This window comes from Balaenoptera musculus, chromosome 3 (assembly GCF_009873245.2).
Source record: "Balaenoptera musculus isolate JJ_BM4_2016_0621 chromosome 3, mBalMus1.pri.v3, whole genome shotgun sequence".
Taxonomy (NCBI): domain Eukaryota; kingdom Metazoa; phylum Chordata; class Mammalia; order Artiodactyla; family Balaenopteridae; genus Balaenoptera; species Balaenoptera musculus.
In genome coordinates, this window is record NC_045787.1 from 735,310 (window position 1) to 754,163 (window position 18,854).

Here is an 18,854-nt window from a genome sequence, read left to right on the forward strand (position 1 = left end):
TGCGCGCGCGGTTGTGGTGTGGGGGTGGGTGGGCGAGGCTCACCTGAGCCGCTGCCTTGGCGTTTGCACAGGGGGAGGGGCCGGCAGCGCCCAGGGAGCAGCCCGGAGGGTCTGCGGCGCCTCTGCAGATAAGGCATTAACAGTCTGGCGGACTCGCCCTCCAGATCTGCTGACGCTTCCTTTCGGCCCAGGTGCTCGGGGTGAGGTGCCAAAGGTTCCCTATAAAGTGCCGGGGCTCCGGCCTGCGGCCACTCACCCTCCGCTCCGGCCGCGCCTGAGGGACCCACCCGGACCCACCATGGTCAGGCTGGTGCTGCCCAACCCTGGCCTGGAGGCCCGGATCCCGACGCTGGGTGAGCTGGAGAGCCTCGAGAAGCAGGAGAGCGGCTCCCGGCCCCAGTGGGACAACAAGGCGCAGTACATGCTCACCTGCGTGGGCTTCTGCGTGGGCCTGGGCAACGTGTGGCGCTTCCCCTACCTGTGCCAGAGCCACGGCGGAGGTAGGCGGCGGGCGGGCGGCACCCACGCCTCCGCGCCGGGCCCCACTGCGCGGAGGCGGGAGGCTGTGGCCTGGGGGCCGGCGTCCCCCTCGCGCCGGGCGCGCCAGGCTGGCAGCACTGCCCTAGCCCCGCACGTCCAGGGCCTGCGCGTCGGGGAGGCCCCCACGCTCCAGCGCCCTGGAGCCCTGTTCCCAGACCTGGTCTGACCTGGAGGTGGGGGTCAGGGGGAGCCCCCTCCTCTGAGTGTGGAAGGTGCTGGCCCGACGGGCAGTAACGCCGGCCTTTGGTGAGGCCACCAAGTAGGCACCGGGCTGAGCCTTCCCTGTGTGTCACCTGCATCCCAACCTCACTGGGCACCTCACTTCCTGATGGACCGAGGAGGGGCCGGGCCGGGAGCAGGAAACCACGGGGAAACCCATGTGCACACAGGCCGAGGCAGGGGCCCTCTCCCCCCATCCCACTGCCGCCAGAGGCTTCTGGGGGCCTTGCCTGGAGCCCAGGGGTCTCCTTCCCCGGGGGCTGAGGCACCCCCTCCCCCCCAGGTTCTGGATCTGGGTCCCCGTGGCCACGTTCCCCCCCCCCTCCTGGTGTCCACAGGCTGCAGGGATACAGGTCACACTGTGGTCCCCTCCGGCCCCCATGCCGGCCTCGGGCAGGGGAACTGGACCCAGGGAAGAGGTCTGGGGCAGGCGCAGTGCTCGCGGGACAGACGGCCCCGAGAGCTGGCCGGTCGGATGCTCTGGGTATGCTCCTGGTTCTGTGGGCTCTTGAACGCTCTCCAGGGACGTGAGTCAGTTCTAACTCTGAAGAACCTGCAGGCTCTCCCAGGCTTTGTGACACGAGTGTCCTCAAGAAGAGCAGACGTGGAAGTGGCCTCCCGGGGTCCCCTCAGTGATTCCCCCAAGGACTCGAGCTCCTGAGTGTCCGTGAGGGTGTGTCCTCTGAGCCTCTGGTCCAGCCTGCGCTTCCCTCTGTGCCTGGGGCCCCAGGGAGCCTGTGAGGTCAGGGACCCCCAGCCTGAGCCCGGCCTATTCTTGCCAGGCTCTCAGCTGCTTCAGTGAGGCTGGTGCCCCCCCTCTGGAAGGTGCTGGTCACGGCCCCTGAGGGGCCATCCTGGGGGAGGGTCCCAGCATCGAGCTCAGCACAGGCACAGGAGGTGGAGAGGGAGGAGGGGCTCGCCGCTCCCTCCGCACATGGCGCCCGGGGCGGCTCGGGATGGACCTGCTTTGTGGGTGGAGGCCACGTGCTTGTCCCTGAGAAGAGGTGGTTGGGACCCCAGAGCCGGGGAGGGACGCCCGGGAGGAACACGCTGGAAGCAGCTTCAAGGTCTTCAGTGAGAGTGACAGAGCAGAAACCAAGACCTCAGACTCCCAGAGAGCCTAGGCCCTTGACTAGGAAGAACTCCCCGTGGGAAGTGGGGTTTCCGGGCGCAGCTGCACACTGGCCGGGAGCCCGAGGGGCAGCGCGAGAGCAGCCTGCAGACCCCGCTGACGGAGGCAGCTGGGGTCCCTCACGCGGCCCCGCCCCGCAGCTTGGGCGAGGGTGGAGGTCCAGCCCCGGACACCCGGGCGAGGCTGCCGCCCCGCCCCGGACAGGTCCACCCGCCCCACCCGGAGGGCCGGCTCACGGGTCAGGAGCTGGGTGTCCTGTCCTCCACGCCCGGGGGACAGTCCCTGAGGACGAGGCCGCGGGTGGCCGGCGACCCATCAGGGTGACGTTCCCGCCCCCGCAGAGCCAGCTGTGAGGGAGGGGAGCAGTTGTGCAGCTTGAGGAGAAAATGCCACCTTTGAAGGTATCTGAGCTCCTCCCACCCTGACCATCAGTTCTGGTCTGGTGAAAACTTACTTTGTCTCCCGTTATTTCCAGGACTTTTGGGTAATTCAAGAAGTAAAGGATCTTTTACTTTACTTTACATTTTATATTATGAAGAAAAGTAAATACAGAGAAGTAGAGAAAGCCACAATAAAGACCCCCAGGCCCCCGATGGAGGCTCGAGCACCAGCAACGTTTTCCCGGTATTTGTTGCGTGTGTGGCCGTGTGCAGCCGTGTGCACGCCGAGCCGGCTGTGGCCCGACCCTGGGGGACCAAGCTGTCCGGGCCTCTGGGTCTGGGTCTCCGATGGGTCCCGGCATCTCGGCGAGCAGGGGGTGCGGGGGTGCAGCCCTCGCTCCACCCTCCCGCGGGCTGGTCCGGCCTCCGCTTGCCTCTGCTCTGGGGTGAGTGTTTGCTGTCAGCAGGTAGCAGGGGTCTGTGACGCTGAAGGAGCTGTCCCCTTGCGGGCAGGCTCGTGGCCCCAGCCACAGAGGAGGAGCTTGCTGGCCCAGAGCAGCCCCCTGGGCCGGCGGGTGTGGGAGCCCCGGCTGTGTCAGCTCCCTGGGGTTTGGGAAGGACCTGCTGCTTTTCTGGGCTCGGGAGGTGGGGGACGCTGGCATCTCTCCCCGCCTCCCTCCCCTACCCGTCCGCACCGCTCCTCCCTCCACGTCGCAGGGTGGTCTCACTTCAGGAATCTCCTCCTTCGTCCTTTGTGCCCCTCCTTCCCGAGTCCCCGGGCCAGCGTTCTGTCGTCGGGTCCGCACGCATGGTTATAAATCCAGCCGGCAGACGGGCAGTGTACCTGCTGCCTGCCCTCTGCTCTGACCAGGAGTCCGGCATCCAGGGGCCACGCTTGCATTCAGCTCCCTGGCCCCACGCCGCACCCCGCCCTCCCCCGTGCCAGCTGAGTTTCCAGGAGGTGGGCCCCCCCCCAGGGTGCCTGGATCGCCAGTCTCCACACCCCGGCTCTGTCCACTCCCTCTGCGAGGGCCAGCTCTGCCCATCCAGCAGATCCGGGGCACACACGGGCTGGGTGCTCCCATGGGGGACAGGGCCCAGGCGAGGAGGGCAGAGCAGGGCCCACGGGAGTGCGGGGTCCCGGGTGGTCCCACTTCTGGGGTCGTGACCTCTGGGCCCTGGACAAACCCAGGCTTCCTCTCCGCCCCCAGGCCCTCCGGGCAGCTGCTGTGCCCGCGGGGCGGTGCCACGGGGCTCTGGTGTCCCCTGGCCTGGGGGACCTGGATGCCTTTCAGGGGGCCGCTCTGCCAGACGCTGACTGGGACCCCACAGACCAGCAGGGTGGACCAGGCCCAGGGAGGGCAGGACCTGCCCATGCGACTTCAGCCCCTCCCGCGGGCCGGCTCCGCGGCGGCCTAGCAATTTCTCCCGGGCACTAAGTCCAGATCACGGAGCTGGCAGGGACGCAGGGAAGGCCCTGGGTGAGGGCGGGCGGTGGTGTCACTTGGGGAAATGGCAGGGGGACCCATGGCCCCTCCATGGGTGTCTAGGGAAGTGGGCAGTGCCCAGGGGAGGCTGGCCCTCCGCTGAGGCACCTGCTGCCCACCCCCTACACAAGCCCAGCCGCGGAGCCACCGCAAATCCCCCGGTAAATCCTCGACGCGGGGGGGCAGCAGCCTCAGTTTCCACTTCGCTTTCCTCCTGGAAGCCGACTGAGGGTTTGCGATTATCCTTCATGATTAAACAAAAGTGAGGCACCCCTGGGAGACTCCAAAGCTGAGAGGTACCCTGCACCTGAACCTGCGCCACGTGGGCCACCGCCAGGCCCTCTTCCGGCGGCTCCCTCCTCCCCCGTCTCGCTTCCTGATTTTCGGAGAGAAACTCCGTGTCATTCTCCCGGGGGTGTTTACCTCTCCTGCCCCCGCGTCTCTCTGTGCATGTGTGTCCCTCCGTGGGGGCCGTCCCCGTCTCCGGGGGCCTTTGGAACCATGCCGGGCACCGGGCACTTAAGTGGCTTTCCTCGCTCACTGAGACCCGCAGCCCTCCCTCCTCTGTCCCTCCGCCTCCTCCATACCTGCCCCCAGAAGAGGAGCCCGTTTACAAGGGAAGATGCATATTCCCTGGAGCCTGAGTGCCTGCCTCCTGCTGGTGCTGCCAGGGCTGGGGGAGCCGGGCAGGCGGACTGCACAACATGGGCACACGGGAGGGCTCACTGGCCCAGCCCACCTCTGGGGTGCAGTGGACATGTGCTGGTCCCACCCTCCCATCCTCTTGAAGCTGAGCCTCTGGTCCCCAAGGAGCCTGTGGGAGGGAGAGGTGCCAGGACCACAGGCGGGGGCGGGGGGCTTCCTGGAGGAGGTGCTATCCAAGTGAGGTTTTCAAGGATGAATAGGAGTTTCCTGATGGAGGTGAAGGTGCAGGGAGACTGGGGGGGGTGGTGAGTAAAGGTGGCATAGTGAGGGGAGGGGACGGGATTTGGAACCATGGGGTTGTTTTCTTCTTGGTAGTTCTGTCCAAAAGTTTTTCAAATCAAGCTCCCGAGAAAACGTCAGATAGACAAATCTTATTTCAACTTTACCTTCACTGACAGAGGGATCACAGGAGTCCCTGCCCTGAACCTACGTCTCCGGCCGTGTCCCCAGACCCGGGGCAGCTCCCCTCCCCTCCAGCAGGGGATCCGTCTGGCAGGCCTTCCTTTCCTGGGGTCTTTCCTCATGGTCACAGCCCGCACCCCTTGCTTCCTGGCCCTCAGCCCCCTGGCAGCCCTGGAACCGGAAGAAGCCTGTCCCTGGAGCCCCAGGTTGGGAGAGAGGCCTGCGGCCGATGGCCCCTCAGTGTCCTGACGTGGAGACCAAGGAAGGCCCACGGGGAGGGAGGAGGTGCCGCTGGGCTCTGGGGCCTGTCCCCGCCAACGTGAGGGCTCTGTGGAGGCAGACGGAGGAGGGAAAAAAGAGAAAAGGCCGAGGGACTAACCCAGGAGCTAAAGGGAGAGCCGGGCTGGCAGAGGCTGTGGGCCCCCCGCCCCTCCCCCTGCCCACCCCCCAAGTCCCTCTCGACACACACACGCACACACGCACTCTCAGCACGCGTGTGCACACAGACACACACTCTCAAACACGCCTACACACACACACACTGACGTGCACCCGTACATGCACAAGGACACACATCCATGTGCACGCTTACACCGAGCGTCCACATACATACGGACACGCCCACACGCTCACACATACACACTCATTCACATACCCGTGGACACACACACACTCAGGCACGTGTGGATGCACACATGCACGTACACACGGGCACACACGCACACACAGTGCCACGCCAATGAGGACCTCCAGCTCAGGGTCTGACACCCACGCTGACCGGGAGGCCAGTGTGGGGAGGTGGTGGCCTGGCTGGGGTCGGGGAGAGAACAGGGCAGAAGTGAAGGATTTGAGATATCTGGGGGAGAACAGAGAATGAGCGTGTCGGAAAAAGGAGGCGGGGCCGGGGAGAACGAGGGGGCGAGGTGAGCGGAGGGAAGGCAGGGAGACGGGGGCTGCACAAGCACTCCAGATGGGGTGTCACACCCAGGGTGCGGGGCAGATGCGGGCACCGCCTCACTTGGTAGGTTCACAGCTGGACACCCGGCCACTTGGGGCGGAGAGGTAGTGCCGCAGAGCGAGCATGCCAGGGCAGTGCTGGCGGCCCCGGTGTCCTGGGAACCCAACCGCGAGACCCCATCAGGCTGGACCTGGATCCACTCTCAAGTCCTGAAGCAGTCGTGTGTTTCCAATTCTTATCGCCCAGTTTCGGCTTCTGAGCTCCGTCCTGACTAATGCTAACGACCTTTGGTAACCACGATTGTGCTAATCTCGGCTGCATTGCGCTCGGCACGGTGCCAGGCCGTGTGCACCTGGACGGCCTCCCCTGTTTTCCCCAGAGCCTGGGTCAGGGGGCTGGGAGCAGCTGGGGGTCCCGACCTGGCTCAGGCCAGGGCGGCTGGTACAACCATGGCTTTTGGGGGCTGGGGGTGGTGGTGCTGAGGACGGAGCAGTGGGAAGGGGCACAGAAAGGAAGGGGCGTCACTGTGGGCCGGGTAGCAGAGCCCAGTGGGGCCACGTGCACCATGAAAGCAGGTGTCACCACATCCCCATCCTTCATTTACGTTTGGCAGATGTTCATGGGGCTCCTGGTCAGTGCCAGGCTGGGCCCTGGTGCCCATCAGGGAGCAGAGCCGTCAGGCGTTGCGTCTGGCTCCTCCACGTCCCCAGAGCAGGGTCCCTAAGCCTCAGATTGAGACACGCTCCTGCCAGATGTCCGGGTCAGCCTCTGAACCCTTGGCCTCTCCCCTCTGCCCTTCCCTACCTTTGCGTGAGGGTGCCATGGGTGTCCACACCCCCCGAGGGGCTCACCCTGGCACGTGCCCCTCCCCACCTACACGCTCCACCTACACGCGGACACCATCCCTAGTTCTCCAGGGGCGGCGGGGCAGACAGCGTCCTGCAGAGATGGCAGACGAGGACGAGCCGGCCCCCCTTAGGAGGTGGCGTGAGCCCCGCCCACAGCAACGCCGACGGCCATCAGCACGGGCACTGTCGACGGCGACGTCCTTTGTGCTGTGGCAAACGCCTGCGCAGGTGGCCTCTGCGGTCCAGCGAGCCGCCCGCTGATGACGCGCCGCCCCTCCCACCCCAGGGGCGTTTATGATCCCGTTCCTCATCCTGCTGGTCCTGGAGGGGATCCCGCTGCTGCATCTGGAGTTCGCCATCGGGCAGCGGCTGCGGAAGGGGAGCGTGGGCGTCTGGAGCTCCATCCACCCGGCCCTCAAGGGCGTAGGTGCGTGTCTGCACCCGGACTCGGGGGCCTGCCTGGGGTCCCGTGTTGGCAGCAAGCGCCACCCCGTCCTCCTTCCTTCCCTCTACGTTTCAGGGAGAGGAAGGTCCCAGGGCTCCATGGCCCCCGCCCTGAGGCCTTTGCAAACCCTTCCTTAGAATCTCCTGGGGTGTGGCTGCAGGGTCCAGGCCACCAGGGGCTAGCCGGGCAGCAGAGGACGTCCCGAGTCCCCAGGCGTGCAGGGCCTGGGAGGGGCAGACACGTGGGGAGAGCGGCGCGCCCCACTGCCTGCCCAGAGCAGGGACCGGGAGGGACGCTGACCGCTGGGGCTGGGGCCTCGGTCCACTCACTCGCAGTGGGTCAGGAGGCTCCCCCGAGAGGTGACCTCCCCACCCCCCTCAGGCATCGCATCCATGTTCGTGTCCTTCATGGTGGGTCTCTACTACAACACCATCATCGCCTGGGTTATGTGGTACTTCTTCAACTCCTTCCAGGACCCCCTGCCGTGGAGCCAGTGCCCACTCAATGCCAACCAGACAGGTGAGCCCTGGCGGGCCTGGGAGGGGGGCGCCGGCCCACAAGCAGCTGCCCTCTGATTCTCCAAAATTCGCGTGGTTGTCGCCCAAGTTTGGCAAAAACCAGTGCACAGAAAGGGGCGGGCCCTGCCCCCGTGGCCTCCCTGGCCGCACTGGGACCATTCAGGGCAACTTCCCTGTCTCTGGGGATGGGGGTGGGGTGAGAGCGAGGGGAGGTCTGCCAGGATTAGACCATGCCCCCCTTGGCAGGGTCTCTCTGTGGTTCCGTGAGCCCGGGGGGCAATCAGGACCCTGGGACCCCGGGGCTCAGAGTGGTGAGAGTGTGTGAGGTTGAACAGAGCTGCCCGGTGTGGGCTCCTGCCTGGGACCCCCAAAGACTGGGGACCCCTTGAATGGCTGAGTGCCATGGGGCGGTGGTGGGGGGAGAAGGCAGGCAGTCGAGGCCCTGTGTGCACGCCACACGTGTGCAAGAGTGTGTGCATGTGTGTGTGCATGTACCTGGGTTTGCATGTGAGTTTGCATGCAAGTCTGTTTGGTGTGTGCATGCTTATGCATGTACACAAGTAGCACACGTGCACACGATTGCATGCAAGTGTGCTCGTGTGTGCACACGCCTGTAAGTATGTTGTGTGCATATTGTCTGCTGCGTGTGTCTGTGTGGGTGTGCACACACATGTGCATGCCTGGGCACAGGCGCACTGCACCCCTGGCGTCCGTGCCCTGGCATCTGGGCCCGAGTTTCTTCCCTGGGGGTCCGCGCGCTCTGTGACCCACACTGACGTGGGTGCCTGTGCCAGGCTACGTGGAGGAGTGTGCCCGCAGCTCCTCCGTGGATTACTACTGGTACCGGGAGACCCTCAACATCTCCACCTCCATCGACGACTCGGGCTCCGTGCAGTGGTGGATCCTGCTGTCCCTGACGTGCGCCTGGAGCGTGCTCTACGTGTGCACCATCCGCGGCATCGAGACCACCGGGAAGGTGGGGCACTGCGGGCACTCCTGGGGGCGTCGGGGGGGGGCACGCCCAGGCCGCCGCCCCTTCAGCCAGCTCCGAGGGTCCAGCCCCTGCGTGCCCTCTGTCTGGGAGGGCTCTGCTGGTCGCCCAGGCCGGCGCCGCAGACTCGGTGCTGGACCAGACGGCTCTCAAGCACGTGTTTAAGAAGCCGAGTGTGGGAGTGACAGTGACGTCCGTCTGATTGGCAGGAGCTAAACAGTAACCGCGTTCACAGCAGAACATAGAAACCAGAGAGGGAGGCTGGGGACCGGGGTGCACGGTGGAGAGCCGTGCAGGTCCCACGGGGCCAGCCCTCCTCTTCGAGGCCGGGGCCCCCACCCCCGGTCCGGCCTCCTTCATCCCACACCTGCCACCTCCCCAGGCCGTGTACATCACGTCCACGCTGCCCTATGTCGTCCTGACCATTTTCCTGATCCGGGGCCTGACGCTGAAGGGAGCTTCCAGTGGCATCGTCTTCCTCTTCACGCCCAACGTGAGTCCCCGCCGTCCACCCGCTGGGCTGGGCACTGCAGCGCCTGCCCGGTCCCAGGGTCCCTGGGTGTGGGCCGGGCCTGTGAGGGTCACGAGCCGGCTCAGCTGCGGCTCTGGGTGGAGGGTCATCAGCTGTCGCCCCTCTGACTGCCAACTGGTGGCCTCGGCTGTCACCTTGCCTCCAGGCTCCTGTCCCCCCTTGGGCGCCCCTCCTGTGTCTCCCGCACCCCCCATCCTGTGGCGCACAGCTGAGGGTCTGTTTGGCCGCAGGTCACGGAGCTGGCCAACCCAGTGACCTGGCTTGACGCGGGGGCCCAGGTCTTCTACTCCTTCTCGCTGGCCTTCGGGGGCCTCATCTCCTTCTCCAGCTACAACTCTGTCCAGTGAGTGCGAGGGACAGAGGGTCCCGTGGGCGGCAGGGCTGTCAGTGCACCAGGCGCTCCGGCGCTCGGAGCCTCGGTCTCCCCGTCGGACCCGCCGTGGGAATGAAGGGAGGGGACGTGCGCTCTCCAGAGGCGCTGGTCCGAGTCTCCTGGATCGTGGTCGGCAGGGCCGTGAGCAGGCGGGCGGGACCTGCTTACCCTTTGGCCTCTCCTTTGTGCCCTGGCCCTTGCGGCAGCGGGCGCTGGTGCTCCCCCCTCCGTCCCCCACCCCTCGGCATCCAGCACCCCGGGTGTGGGTCCCCCACAGTCCACCCCAGACCGACACCCACACAGGAAGCGACAGAACCCCCCAGGGCCTCCAGAGAAACGCCGTGGTGTCCGCTCATCTCATAAGCACTTACGGAGCACCTGCTGTGTGCCCGTCCCCGCCTCCCGTGCGCCAGGACCCATCCTCCTGGGTCCTGCGTCCCTGCGTCGGCAGGGGCAAACCAGCCCAGTGAGCCTCTGTCAGGTCGCAGGCAATGCGAGACTCGGAGAAAAGGAAGAACCGAGCAGGGCAAGGGGTCTGGAGCCTGGGGCTGGGCCGGCTTGGCGTCAGAGCGGGCTGGGGCTCCAGAGGCCACGTGAACAAAGACTCCGACGGTGGGTGGGAGCTGAGTGTGGTCGCCCAGGCCGAGGGTGCCGTGAGGTCCAGCAGATTGGCGAGGGGGGGGTAGTTGAGGGTGAAGATTCAGCTGCTTCCAGCCGCACACACCCACCCCCTTTAAAGTGCACAGTCCTGTGGCTTTTAGTGTGTTCACAGAGTCATGCAACAATGACCACTAATCCCAGAATATTTCCAACCCCCGAGAGAGCCCGCGCCCCTCAGCAGTCAGCCCCATGCCCTCCCCGGGAACACTCGGCTGCTTTCTCCCCGGCGGGCCAGCCCCTTCTGGGCATCTCACAGACAGGCCTCCTCCAGCCTTCGTCCTCTGTGTCTGGCTCCTCCCACTGAGCTTGAGGCCCTCGGGGTTCGCCCACGTTGTCACATGTGTCACGCTCCTTCCACCGTGGCTGAGTCGTCCCGAGGCCTGTGGATGGGCCGCGCTGGGCTCCGTTTACCACCCCTCGGCCGCTGGGCATCTGGCTGTGTCCACTTTCTGGCTGCTGTGAACGTTTGCGTTCAAGCTCCGTGTGCACCCGTTTTGGCTCCCTGCGGGTGTACCCCAAGGGGCAGGGCTGCTGGGCCGCAGGGCGGCTCGAGGTCTGACCATCTGAGATGCAGCTCTCCACCGCGGCCGCCCCACCTCGCAGCACCCCCCAGGGCCATGTGGGAAGCCCTGGTTCCTCCACACCCTCGCCCACACCTGTCACTCTCAAATGTTTTGGTTCCGCCGCCTTGGTGGGTGTGCCATGGCATCTCACTGGGGTTTGATTTGCATTTCCCTGGGGACTCCTGATGGAAGCGTCTGGAAGGATGGTGTCGTCAGCAGGGGGGGAGGGTGGGAAGGTCAGTGGCCATGTGCTGAGCTGGGGGAGGCTTTGGGTGTCCAGGTGGAGGTGGGGGATCCTCAGCCGTGAGGGCCTGGAGCCGGCAGGAGGGGTCCTTGGCAGGGGCAGGGGGGAGGGAGGGGGGAGGGAAGGGGTCCAGGCCAGGGGGTGGGGGACACCTGGCCCAGGCCGCCTCTTTGAAGCCTCTGTGGCTGGTGGGCTGTAAGGTCCAGGCTGTCCTGCCCACGTGGGGCTGACGAGTCACCTCCTGAGCCCAGAGCAGACGCTGGCCCAGCAGAGACTTGAACACAGGGATCTCCAGCTCCAGCTCTGGGGGTCCCCAGGGCTTGGGGGGGGCACCAAGGGGCCACGAGGTCGCAGCAGGGCTTGGGGACCGTCACCTGGCGTTCGGGCGGGTGGTGGGAGAGCCCCCTCCCCCATCCATGCCCAGGGGCGGCTCAGCCTCTCAGGCTGGCCCGATGGCTCTGACGGTCCCACTTGTGCCGGCGCGGGCTGGTCGGGCGTACACGACGTCCCCGAGACTGTGGTCACCGAAGCCGCTTTCGTCCGCAGCAACAACTGCGAGATGGACTCGGTCATTGTGTCTGTGATCAACGGCTTCACGTCCGTGTACGCGGCCACTGTGGTCTACTCCATCATCGGCTTCCGCGCCACCGAGCGCTTTGATGACTGCTTCAGCGCGTGAGTGGCTGGTTGGCGCCCTGGCGGCCGCTGCGTCCCTGCCCCTCGCCTCCGCCTCCAAGGAGCCCGCCAGGGCTGGAGTCAGCCTCATTCTCTTTCCAGGAACATCCTGACGCTTATCAATGGGTTCGACCTGCCCGAAGGCAACGTGACACAGGAGAACTTCGCTGAGATGCAGCGGTGGTGCAATGCCTCCAACCCCGCGGCCTACGCAGAGCTCAAGTTCCAGACATGCGACATGAATACCTTCCTCTCGGAGGTAGGCGCCTGGGGCCGCGAGGCGGGGCAGCGGGCACCTCGGGTGGACGCCGAGCTTCCCCCGGGAGCTCAGTTCTGACAGGCCCGCCCCCCTGTCACGTGCCGGCCCGCCCTGCCCCTCTTGCCCCTTGGGCGCCGGGTCTAGGGCACCAGCGTCTGCTGGGCCACGAATCCCACGTGTGAGGCCCCGTGATGCAGAGGCAGGGACCCAAGGGCCTCCATGGGCCTGACCTCTCCGTGGCCTCAGGTCAAACACCCGTGGTCCATTTTTACTTTAATTTCTTCTACGAAAAGGTCAGAGTCATTATAACTGTACTTTTGAAATCACTCGACAGCTGGTGGCCGTCACGGTGCTGGGAAACCCTCGCCTGATGCACAAATGCTTTGAACACCAACCCCAGTGATGAGTGACGGTTCCTTCTGTGATGCTCATGGGCCAACATTTACTAATTTTGTTTTTGCAATTTTCTTATTTGGAGCCACCCGACATTTCGGGGCGTGTGGAGCATTTTGAGGGCCTGTTTCTCCGGCGACAGCACAATCTGGCCAGAAGCGGTCACAGAGCAGAGGGTCCTCCCTGCCTGGCTCTCCCCTGGGAGCCCCGGGTGAGAGGGAAGGAGTCACAGTGACCGCCCCCCGACCCCGCCAAGAGCCTGAATTTCCCTTCTTTTTAAAAAGCAACCTAATCGAGGTGTCAGTTCTCACCTGGAAGCTCTCCCGTGTCCAGCGCAGTTTGCAGGGTTTTAGTAAGTTTACGCCGTAAGTTTACGCAGTCCCGCATCCTGGAGGTCTTCCGTCAGCTGTGCTCCTGCCGCCTCCCCCATGCCCCGGGCAGTGCAGACGTGCTTCTGTCTTTCCACGGGGTCTGGGCTGTGAGACCCCGGACACGTTCCTCCGTGGTGTGGGCACCAGGCCGCTGGTGACAACGCCCCTCAGCCTCCCACTCTTCTGCGTGGCGCCGAGTCCTCATGTCCCGGGCCCTCGTGTAAATGCTGCTACGCTGACTTGGGCCCTGGCTTCTGATGGGATCCCGGCCCCGCGTGAGTCCTGCGGGGGCTGCCGGCTCCCCGTTCAGTCCCTCCGAGCTCAGGTTTCTCTGCGGAGGTTCTACCCCCGGGAACCCTGGCCCCCAAGAGGGGGAGCTGGTGCCTGAGGCCTCGCTGACCTGTGTGGGCTACATGTGGCCGCACAGGACCACCCACCCCGGGCAGAGCGTGGTCATTACGCACCCGCGGGCCCGTCCTTGGCGCTGCCTGCCCCGCGGGCTGCTCTGACCGCTGGCGGGCGCACGTCCAGGGTGTCTGCTTTGGGGACTCGCGCTCAGGCCCATTGAAGTCGCTTAGTGCTCTGGCCCCAGACGTGGGGGGGTGCCCATCAGCGAGCAGTTGGCAGTCCGTGTGCATCTGCTGCGTGTGTCTGTCCGGCCGCACGGGGCCCTGACCACTGCTGGACAATGTGATCCACTTCCGGTCGTGAAACTAGTTCAGCTTTTTAAAATACGCTCAGGGCTAAAAGACAAGGTCTGGTCATTTCACAAAATGGCTCACATCAGCCATGCTTGCGTGGTGCTGGCTTGGCGGGTGGAGAGCCGTCCGGTGACAGGGCCAGACTGGCCTGTGGGTGCCTCAGAGGCAGGCCCTGGGTGACACGCCTGCCCCACCCTGCAGGGCGTGGAGGGCACCGGGCTGGCCTTCATCGTCTTCACCGAGGCCATCACCAAGATGCCGGTGGCCCCGCTCTGGTCCGTGCTCTTCTTCATCATGCTTTTCTGTCTGGGCCTGTCGTCCATGTTCGGGAACATGGAGGGTGTGGTGGTGCCCCTGCAGGACCTCAAGGTCATCCCCAAAAACTGGCCCAAGGAGCTGCTCACAGGTAGGCCGGACTGGGGCCGGGGCCGTGCGGGCCGAGCTGGGAGGACCGGCTCCGGGGGTCGTGGCCGTGGTGCAGCCGCCAGAGGAAGGGTGCGGCGACGTGGGGCCTGTGTCCCCGGCGGCCCGCTCTGCCCCGGCGACCATGGCCCTGCTCTGTGCCCCGCAGGCCTCATCTGCTTGGGGATGTATCTCATCGCCTTCGTCTTCACCCTGAACTCGGGCCAGTACTGGCTGTCTCTGCTGGACAGTTACGCGGGCTCCATCCCCCTGCTCATCATCGCCTTCTTCGAGATGTTCTCCGTCGTCTACGTGTACGGCATAGACAGGTAGGAGGGAAGGCGGAGGACCGTCTCCAGCGGCCAGGGGAAATTCCCGTCACGGGACGAGGGGTGCGCTCGGGGCAGGACGGGGGCGGCACGTCCGCGAAGACACAGGGCCAGGCCTGCCCCTCCCTTCCGGCCCGGCGCCATGTGGGCGGGGCCTGGCCCTGGGAGGGCGACAGGGAGAGAAGAGGGGTCCCGCAGGGATGCAAACCGTACCCCCTCCAGCTTCCAGGTGCTCCCAGGCCTCAGGACAAGCGCCGGCAGCAGCGGGAGGAGACAGCACAGTCTCGGGGCGGGTGAGAGAAGCCAGGGCAGGTGCACAGGCAGGCCGTCTGCTGCGGGTAGAGGGGCTTCCCCAGGACCCCACCTGTGGGGAGGGAGCTGGGTGTTTTATTCCAGCTCGGGCTGCACAGCCAGGGCCGCTCCCAGGGGTCTGGGGAGGGCTTCTCAGGCAAAGAAAGGCAGACAAGTGTGGCCCGGTCAGCCATCCCTTGGCCAGTCGCTCAGGGCATCGGGGATCGGTGGGGACCCAGAAGGCGGTCCCTGGGCTCTTAGCAGGAGCTGGACTCACCACGGATCCAGAAATAATCTGCTGGAATCAATTAACATTGAACTGCACGAGCCCATAGAGGGGGCCGCCTCGGGACCCCTTCCCTGCGCCACCAAGAGCACACGTGTGTAAGGACACACGTGCAGGGGCTCACTCAGCAACACAACCTGAACCAGCCTGGTGGCGCCATGGGGACACCGAGGCGCACTTGGGACACCTGCTGTGTGTAGCATCAGCAGACGTCAGGGAGGAACGTGGGGATGGAAAGGTGCGGATGCCGCCGCACGTGTGATGCTGGCCTTGCAGCGGGTGTGAAACCGTCTGAAAGAGCACATCCCTCTGTGAACGGCCGGAGGACCGTTGAAGCCAGACACTGGCTCCGGGCAGCTACCCTGTATCGCTTGCCTCGGGGAGGACGGGCCGAGCGGAAGAGTCCGGTCACGGGGCTCCTGAGCCCCGCAGGGGACAAGGCCTGGGCGCCTGTGCTTCTCCAGCAGCATCCTCTGGGTTCGCCGGGCCCTGGACAGCTCACGTTTACATTCTGCCCACTTTGTTCTGATTTCTGCAGACGACAAACGCATCTGTGCAGAAGGGCATTGGGCACAGGATGGGGGGAGATGGTGAGGCTCCCCAAGGTCAGGGCTGCTGCCATGCCAAGGAGGCTGGGGCAGGAGCTTCGACGGCTTCCCTCCTCCATCCCCAGAGGCTCTGACCCCTCCTTCACATCAGTGCCTGCCCGGGGCCTGAGGAGGAGGACACCTCCGACAAGAGTCCCCAGGTCCATCTGGGCAGCGGCACCGTGGGACGGCGGGGCTTCTCAGAGGCTCCAGATCGGCTTCTGCTGTGCCCGTGGTGGTCTTCCTAGGGGAGGCGCGTCTTTGCCCAGAAGGATGTGACGGGTCGGAGTGCGGCATCGCAGGACTGGGGCCGTCTGTCTGGGAGTGGAGAGGCTCTGCCTTCTTGGGGTTAAAGGCCTCTCCGTGTGTGCTGGTGACAGCCCCCTTGGCCTCTGCTTCCAGGTTCAACAGGGACATCGAGTTCATGATCGGCCACAAGCCCAACATCTTCTGGCAGGTCACGTGGAGAGTGGTGAGTCCCCTGCTCATGCTGACCATCTTCCTGTTCTTCTTCGTGATCAAGGTCAACGAGGAGCTGATATACAGCGTCTGGAACCCAGCCTATGTGAGCCCTGGGCCCCCAGGGTGGGGGTGGGGGCCGGGCTCTCCCTCCCTTCACCCTGGAGGCCAGGAGAGAGTCACAGGGGGGGAGAGGGCACTTCGCCCTGAGGGACCCCCCGGCTGCCTTGTCTGCTCACCCCAACGTCGCTCTCTCTCTCCAGGAGGAATTTCCCAAATCCCAGAAACTCAAGTACCCGAACTGGGTGTACGGCGTGGTGGTCATTGTGGCCGGGGTGCCCTGCCTTGTCATCCCTGGCTTCGCCATCTACAGGCTCATCAGGAACCGCTTCCAGAGGGCAGGGGACCGGCAGGGGCTGGTTGGCGCGCCGTCCACGGTCTCGGTGAACGGGGACCTGAAGTATTGAGTGGCCCAGCCCACGGCATGGGGTGTGGCGTCAGAGGAGAGGGTGGGCTGCATGTGTGTGCGTGTGTGAGCGTGTGTGTGCACGTGTGTGTGTGTTGTGTGAGTGTGCCTGCGTGGGGGCATGTATACATGGGCGTGAGCGTGTGCCTATGTACACATGTGTGCACGTGTGTGAGTGTATATACGTACGTGCACAAGAGTGTTTGCATATGAGTGGATGCTGTGTGAGTGTGCACGTGTGTGAGTGTGTATGTGTACATTGCGAGTGTACAAGTATAAAAGTGTGTACACAGTGTGTGGGTGTGTGCCTACATAGGTATGTGTGTATGGGTGAGTGTATATACATGTGCAAGTGTATGTGTGGGTGTGTGGGTGTATGTAAGCATGTGTGCACAAAAGGGGACAGGAGGGACCCTCCCGGTGTGGGGACACACACGTGTGAGTGTGTGTGCACATGCATGTGTATGTGTGCTTGTACATGTATGTGTGAGCAGGTGTATACATGAGTTGGCGCATGAATGTACTCGCACGTGTGAGTGTGCATGCATGTGCGTGTGTCTATGCACCGTGCACATGTGTATCCGTGCGTATGTATGTGTATGCACAGCTATGTGTGTGTCTGTGTGTATGCATGCATGCCTATGGCTATGTGTGTACACATGCATGTTGCCCTGCGGCACACATGCCTGCCAGGTGAGGCCCAGCGGCCCAGGAGCAGACTGGTGGTCCCCCCGCCCTGCCCACATTCCCAGGGAGAGTCAGAGCTGCAGCGGGGGTGTGCCTGCTGGGCGTGTCCTGCTCATCTTGGCCCCTAGGAACATAATCTCGTTGCCCGCCCCCCATTCCCCTCGTGTCACCTCCTAAGCTCGGGACTCCCGCCGTGAGGTCGGGGCTTTGACCTCGTGGCTAGGAGTGCTCTTCCCAAGGCCTGTCCAGAAGAGGCCGGTGAGCTTGCGAGAACCTGGCAGAGCCCTGTGGGGCCCCGCCCACCTGCCGGCCGTGAAGAGCCCCCGAGTCTTGGCCACATTCCGGCGTCGTGAAGGCTGACCCACTTAATCACTGCATCTGGCCGCCATGAACAGACGAATAGTTAATAAAACTCAGCTTGGGCGATTTAGGGCAGAAAATCCCACTTCGCGCTTTCTTGAGCGGATAGCAACTGCGTGAGTACTTAGCCAGGTGTCGGGAAAGACGAGTTCACGGGTCACCACCTCAGCCTTGGCCACCGCGGTGGAGGACCGTGCATGCGTCCCGAGCAGCGTCAGGGGCCTCGAAGGCCCGGAGGGCCGTGCACCGGGTGTCGCCAGCGGACGTCGGCCCCTCTCTCCCAGCCAGGGACGGGGTGCCACACCCAGTCTCAGCCCAGGCCACGCGGCACTTGGGTGTTTGTTTCCAAGAACTAGTCGCCTCCACTTTCCATGGAAAGATCTGGAAGTTTAAGTTAAACAGGACCTTCTGAGGATTCTCGGCGCAGGATGGGAGACCCGAGTGGGAGTGGGTCCCGGCGCCGTGTCCCTCCCACCTGGAGACGCCCCGCCAGCTTCCGCAGGACCCCCCCTCCCTGCTCCCCAGAGCGTTCCGACCCTCCTCTGGGGCAGCTCTGCTGCCTCCGCCCCGGGGCATGGAGGGGGACACGCTCCCACGCGTGACCTGGACGGGGCTGGTCCGTCCGTCTCTCTGTGGCTTGGTGAGGGTTCCTTTCAGACTTCACATTTCGCAAATTGTTAGAAATTTGGGCTTTGTGGGCATCGCGTGTACCTGTCTGAATAAATCACTCCCTTTCACGCTCTTGGCCTAAATGCTGTCTAAATGCAGAGGACGCACAAGCAGCGGAGCCCCAGCCTCGAAGGGACGGGGCCGGACTGCGGTTCTGCTGCGCTCACGGAGCCCCCATTACCTGAGGCACCCGGTGGAGTTCAGGGGTGGGTGCGCCTTGACCTCAGGATATGGGAGCTGCTGGCCAGGTCGCTGTGGGGGGGACAGGGAAAAAACGGAGCAGGAGGCATGGAGGGGAAGGCCTGTGGGGTAACTCGGGGCTGGGCCTGCCCTCCCGCTTCTCATCTCCAGCCTCCCCTCCCCTCCCCCTCCCCCCACTGCTTTCCATCTTCTCTGATTCTCCCTTTTCTCACTTTTTCCTCTCACCCAAAAAGGGATCTCTAAAAAATGTGTCCCCTGGAGCCTGAGTTTCCGGGACCCCCATGTTTGGCATCCTGCTGCCCGGCTGCGAGACTAGCTTCCAGGAAACGTGAGATTATGGCTGTAGGGCCCTGGCCTGTCCTAGTGGAAGCGTCTGCTGGGTCGGGCGGGAACGTGTCCAGGGAGCCCCCAGCGGGAGGCTTAGGCTGAATCCACCGTGTCAGCTCACTACCTCTCCAGCCCGCAGGCAGGAGGTGCTCTGAGCTAAGGAGAGGGCTCACGTGTCCCCCCCAGCCTGGCCAAGCCCCCTCCCCTGTGCCCTGGTGCCACCCTCCCACCCCAGGGAGCACCCTGGGGATCCAGGCCCCCACTCCCTCCTCGACCCCTGTGGCTAATGGTGGGCTCACACCCAGCATGGATTCCTGGGCACCGGGGTGCCAGTGGATGCAGAGGGGAGGGCTGATCTTCTGGAACTTACCTGGGCATCCTCAGAAGAGGAACA

The 18,854-nt window shown here is 64.6% G+C and overlaps 1 protein-coding gene across 1 annotated transcript; it reads left to right on the plus strand.

Annotated features, from left to right (window-relative positions):
* Positions 1-298: 298 nt before the first annotated feature.
* Positions 299-18,000, plus strand: SLC6A19 (solute carrier family 6 member 19). Its single transcript, XM_036845445.1, has 12 exons — positions 299-500; positions 6,958-7,098; positions 7,498-7,635; positions 8,429-8,610; positions 9,008-9,118; positions 9,388-9,500; positions 11,544-11,672; positions 11,775-11,931; positions 13,598-13,802; positions 13,968-14,127; positions 15,694-15,856; positions 16,014-18,000. The coding sequence occupies exons 1-12, from the start codon at positions 299-301 to the stop codon at positions 16,215-16,217; spliced, it is 1,905 nt and encodes a 634-aa protein (XP_036701340.1). The 3' UTR covers positions 16,218-18,000.
* The last annotated feature ends 854 nt before the right edge of the window (positions 18,001-18,854 follow it).

Coding starts and splice junctions, on each gene's coding strand:
- SLC6A19 (XM_036845445.1), top strand. CDS start 299: ATGGTCAGGCTGGTGCTGCCCAACCCTGGCCTGGAGGCCCGGATCCCG. Junction 501..6,957: donor GTGCCAGAGCCACGGCGGAG/GTAGGCGGCGGG, acceptor CTCCCACCCCAG/GGGCGTTTATGATCCCGTTC. Junction 15,857..16,013: donor GCGTCTGGAACCCAGCCTAT/GTGAGCCCTGGG, acceptor CTCTCTCTCCAG/GAGGAATTTCCCAAATCCCA.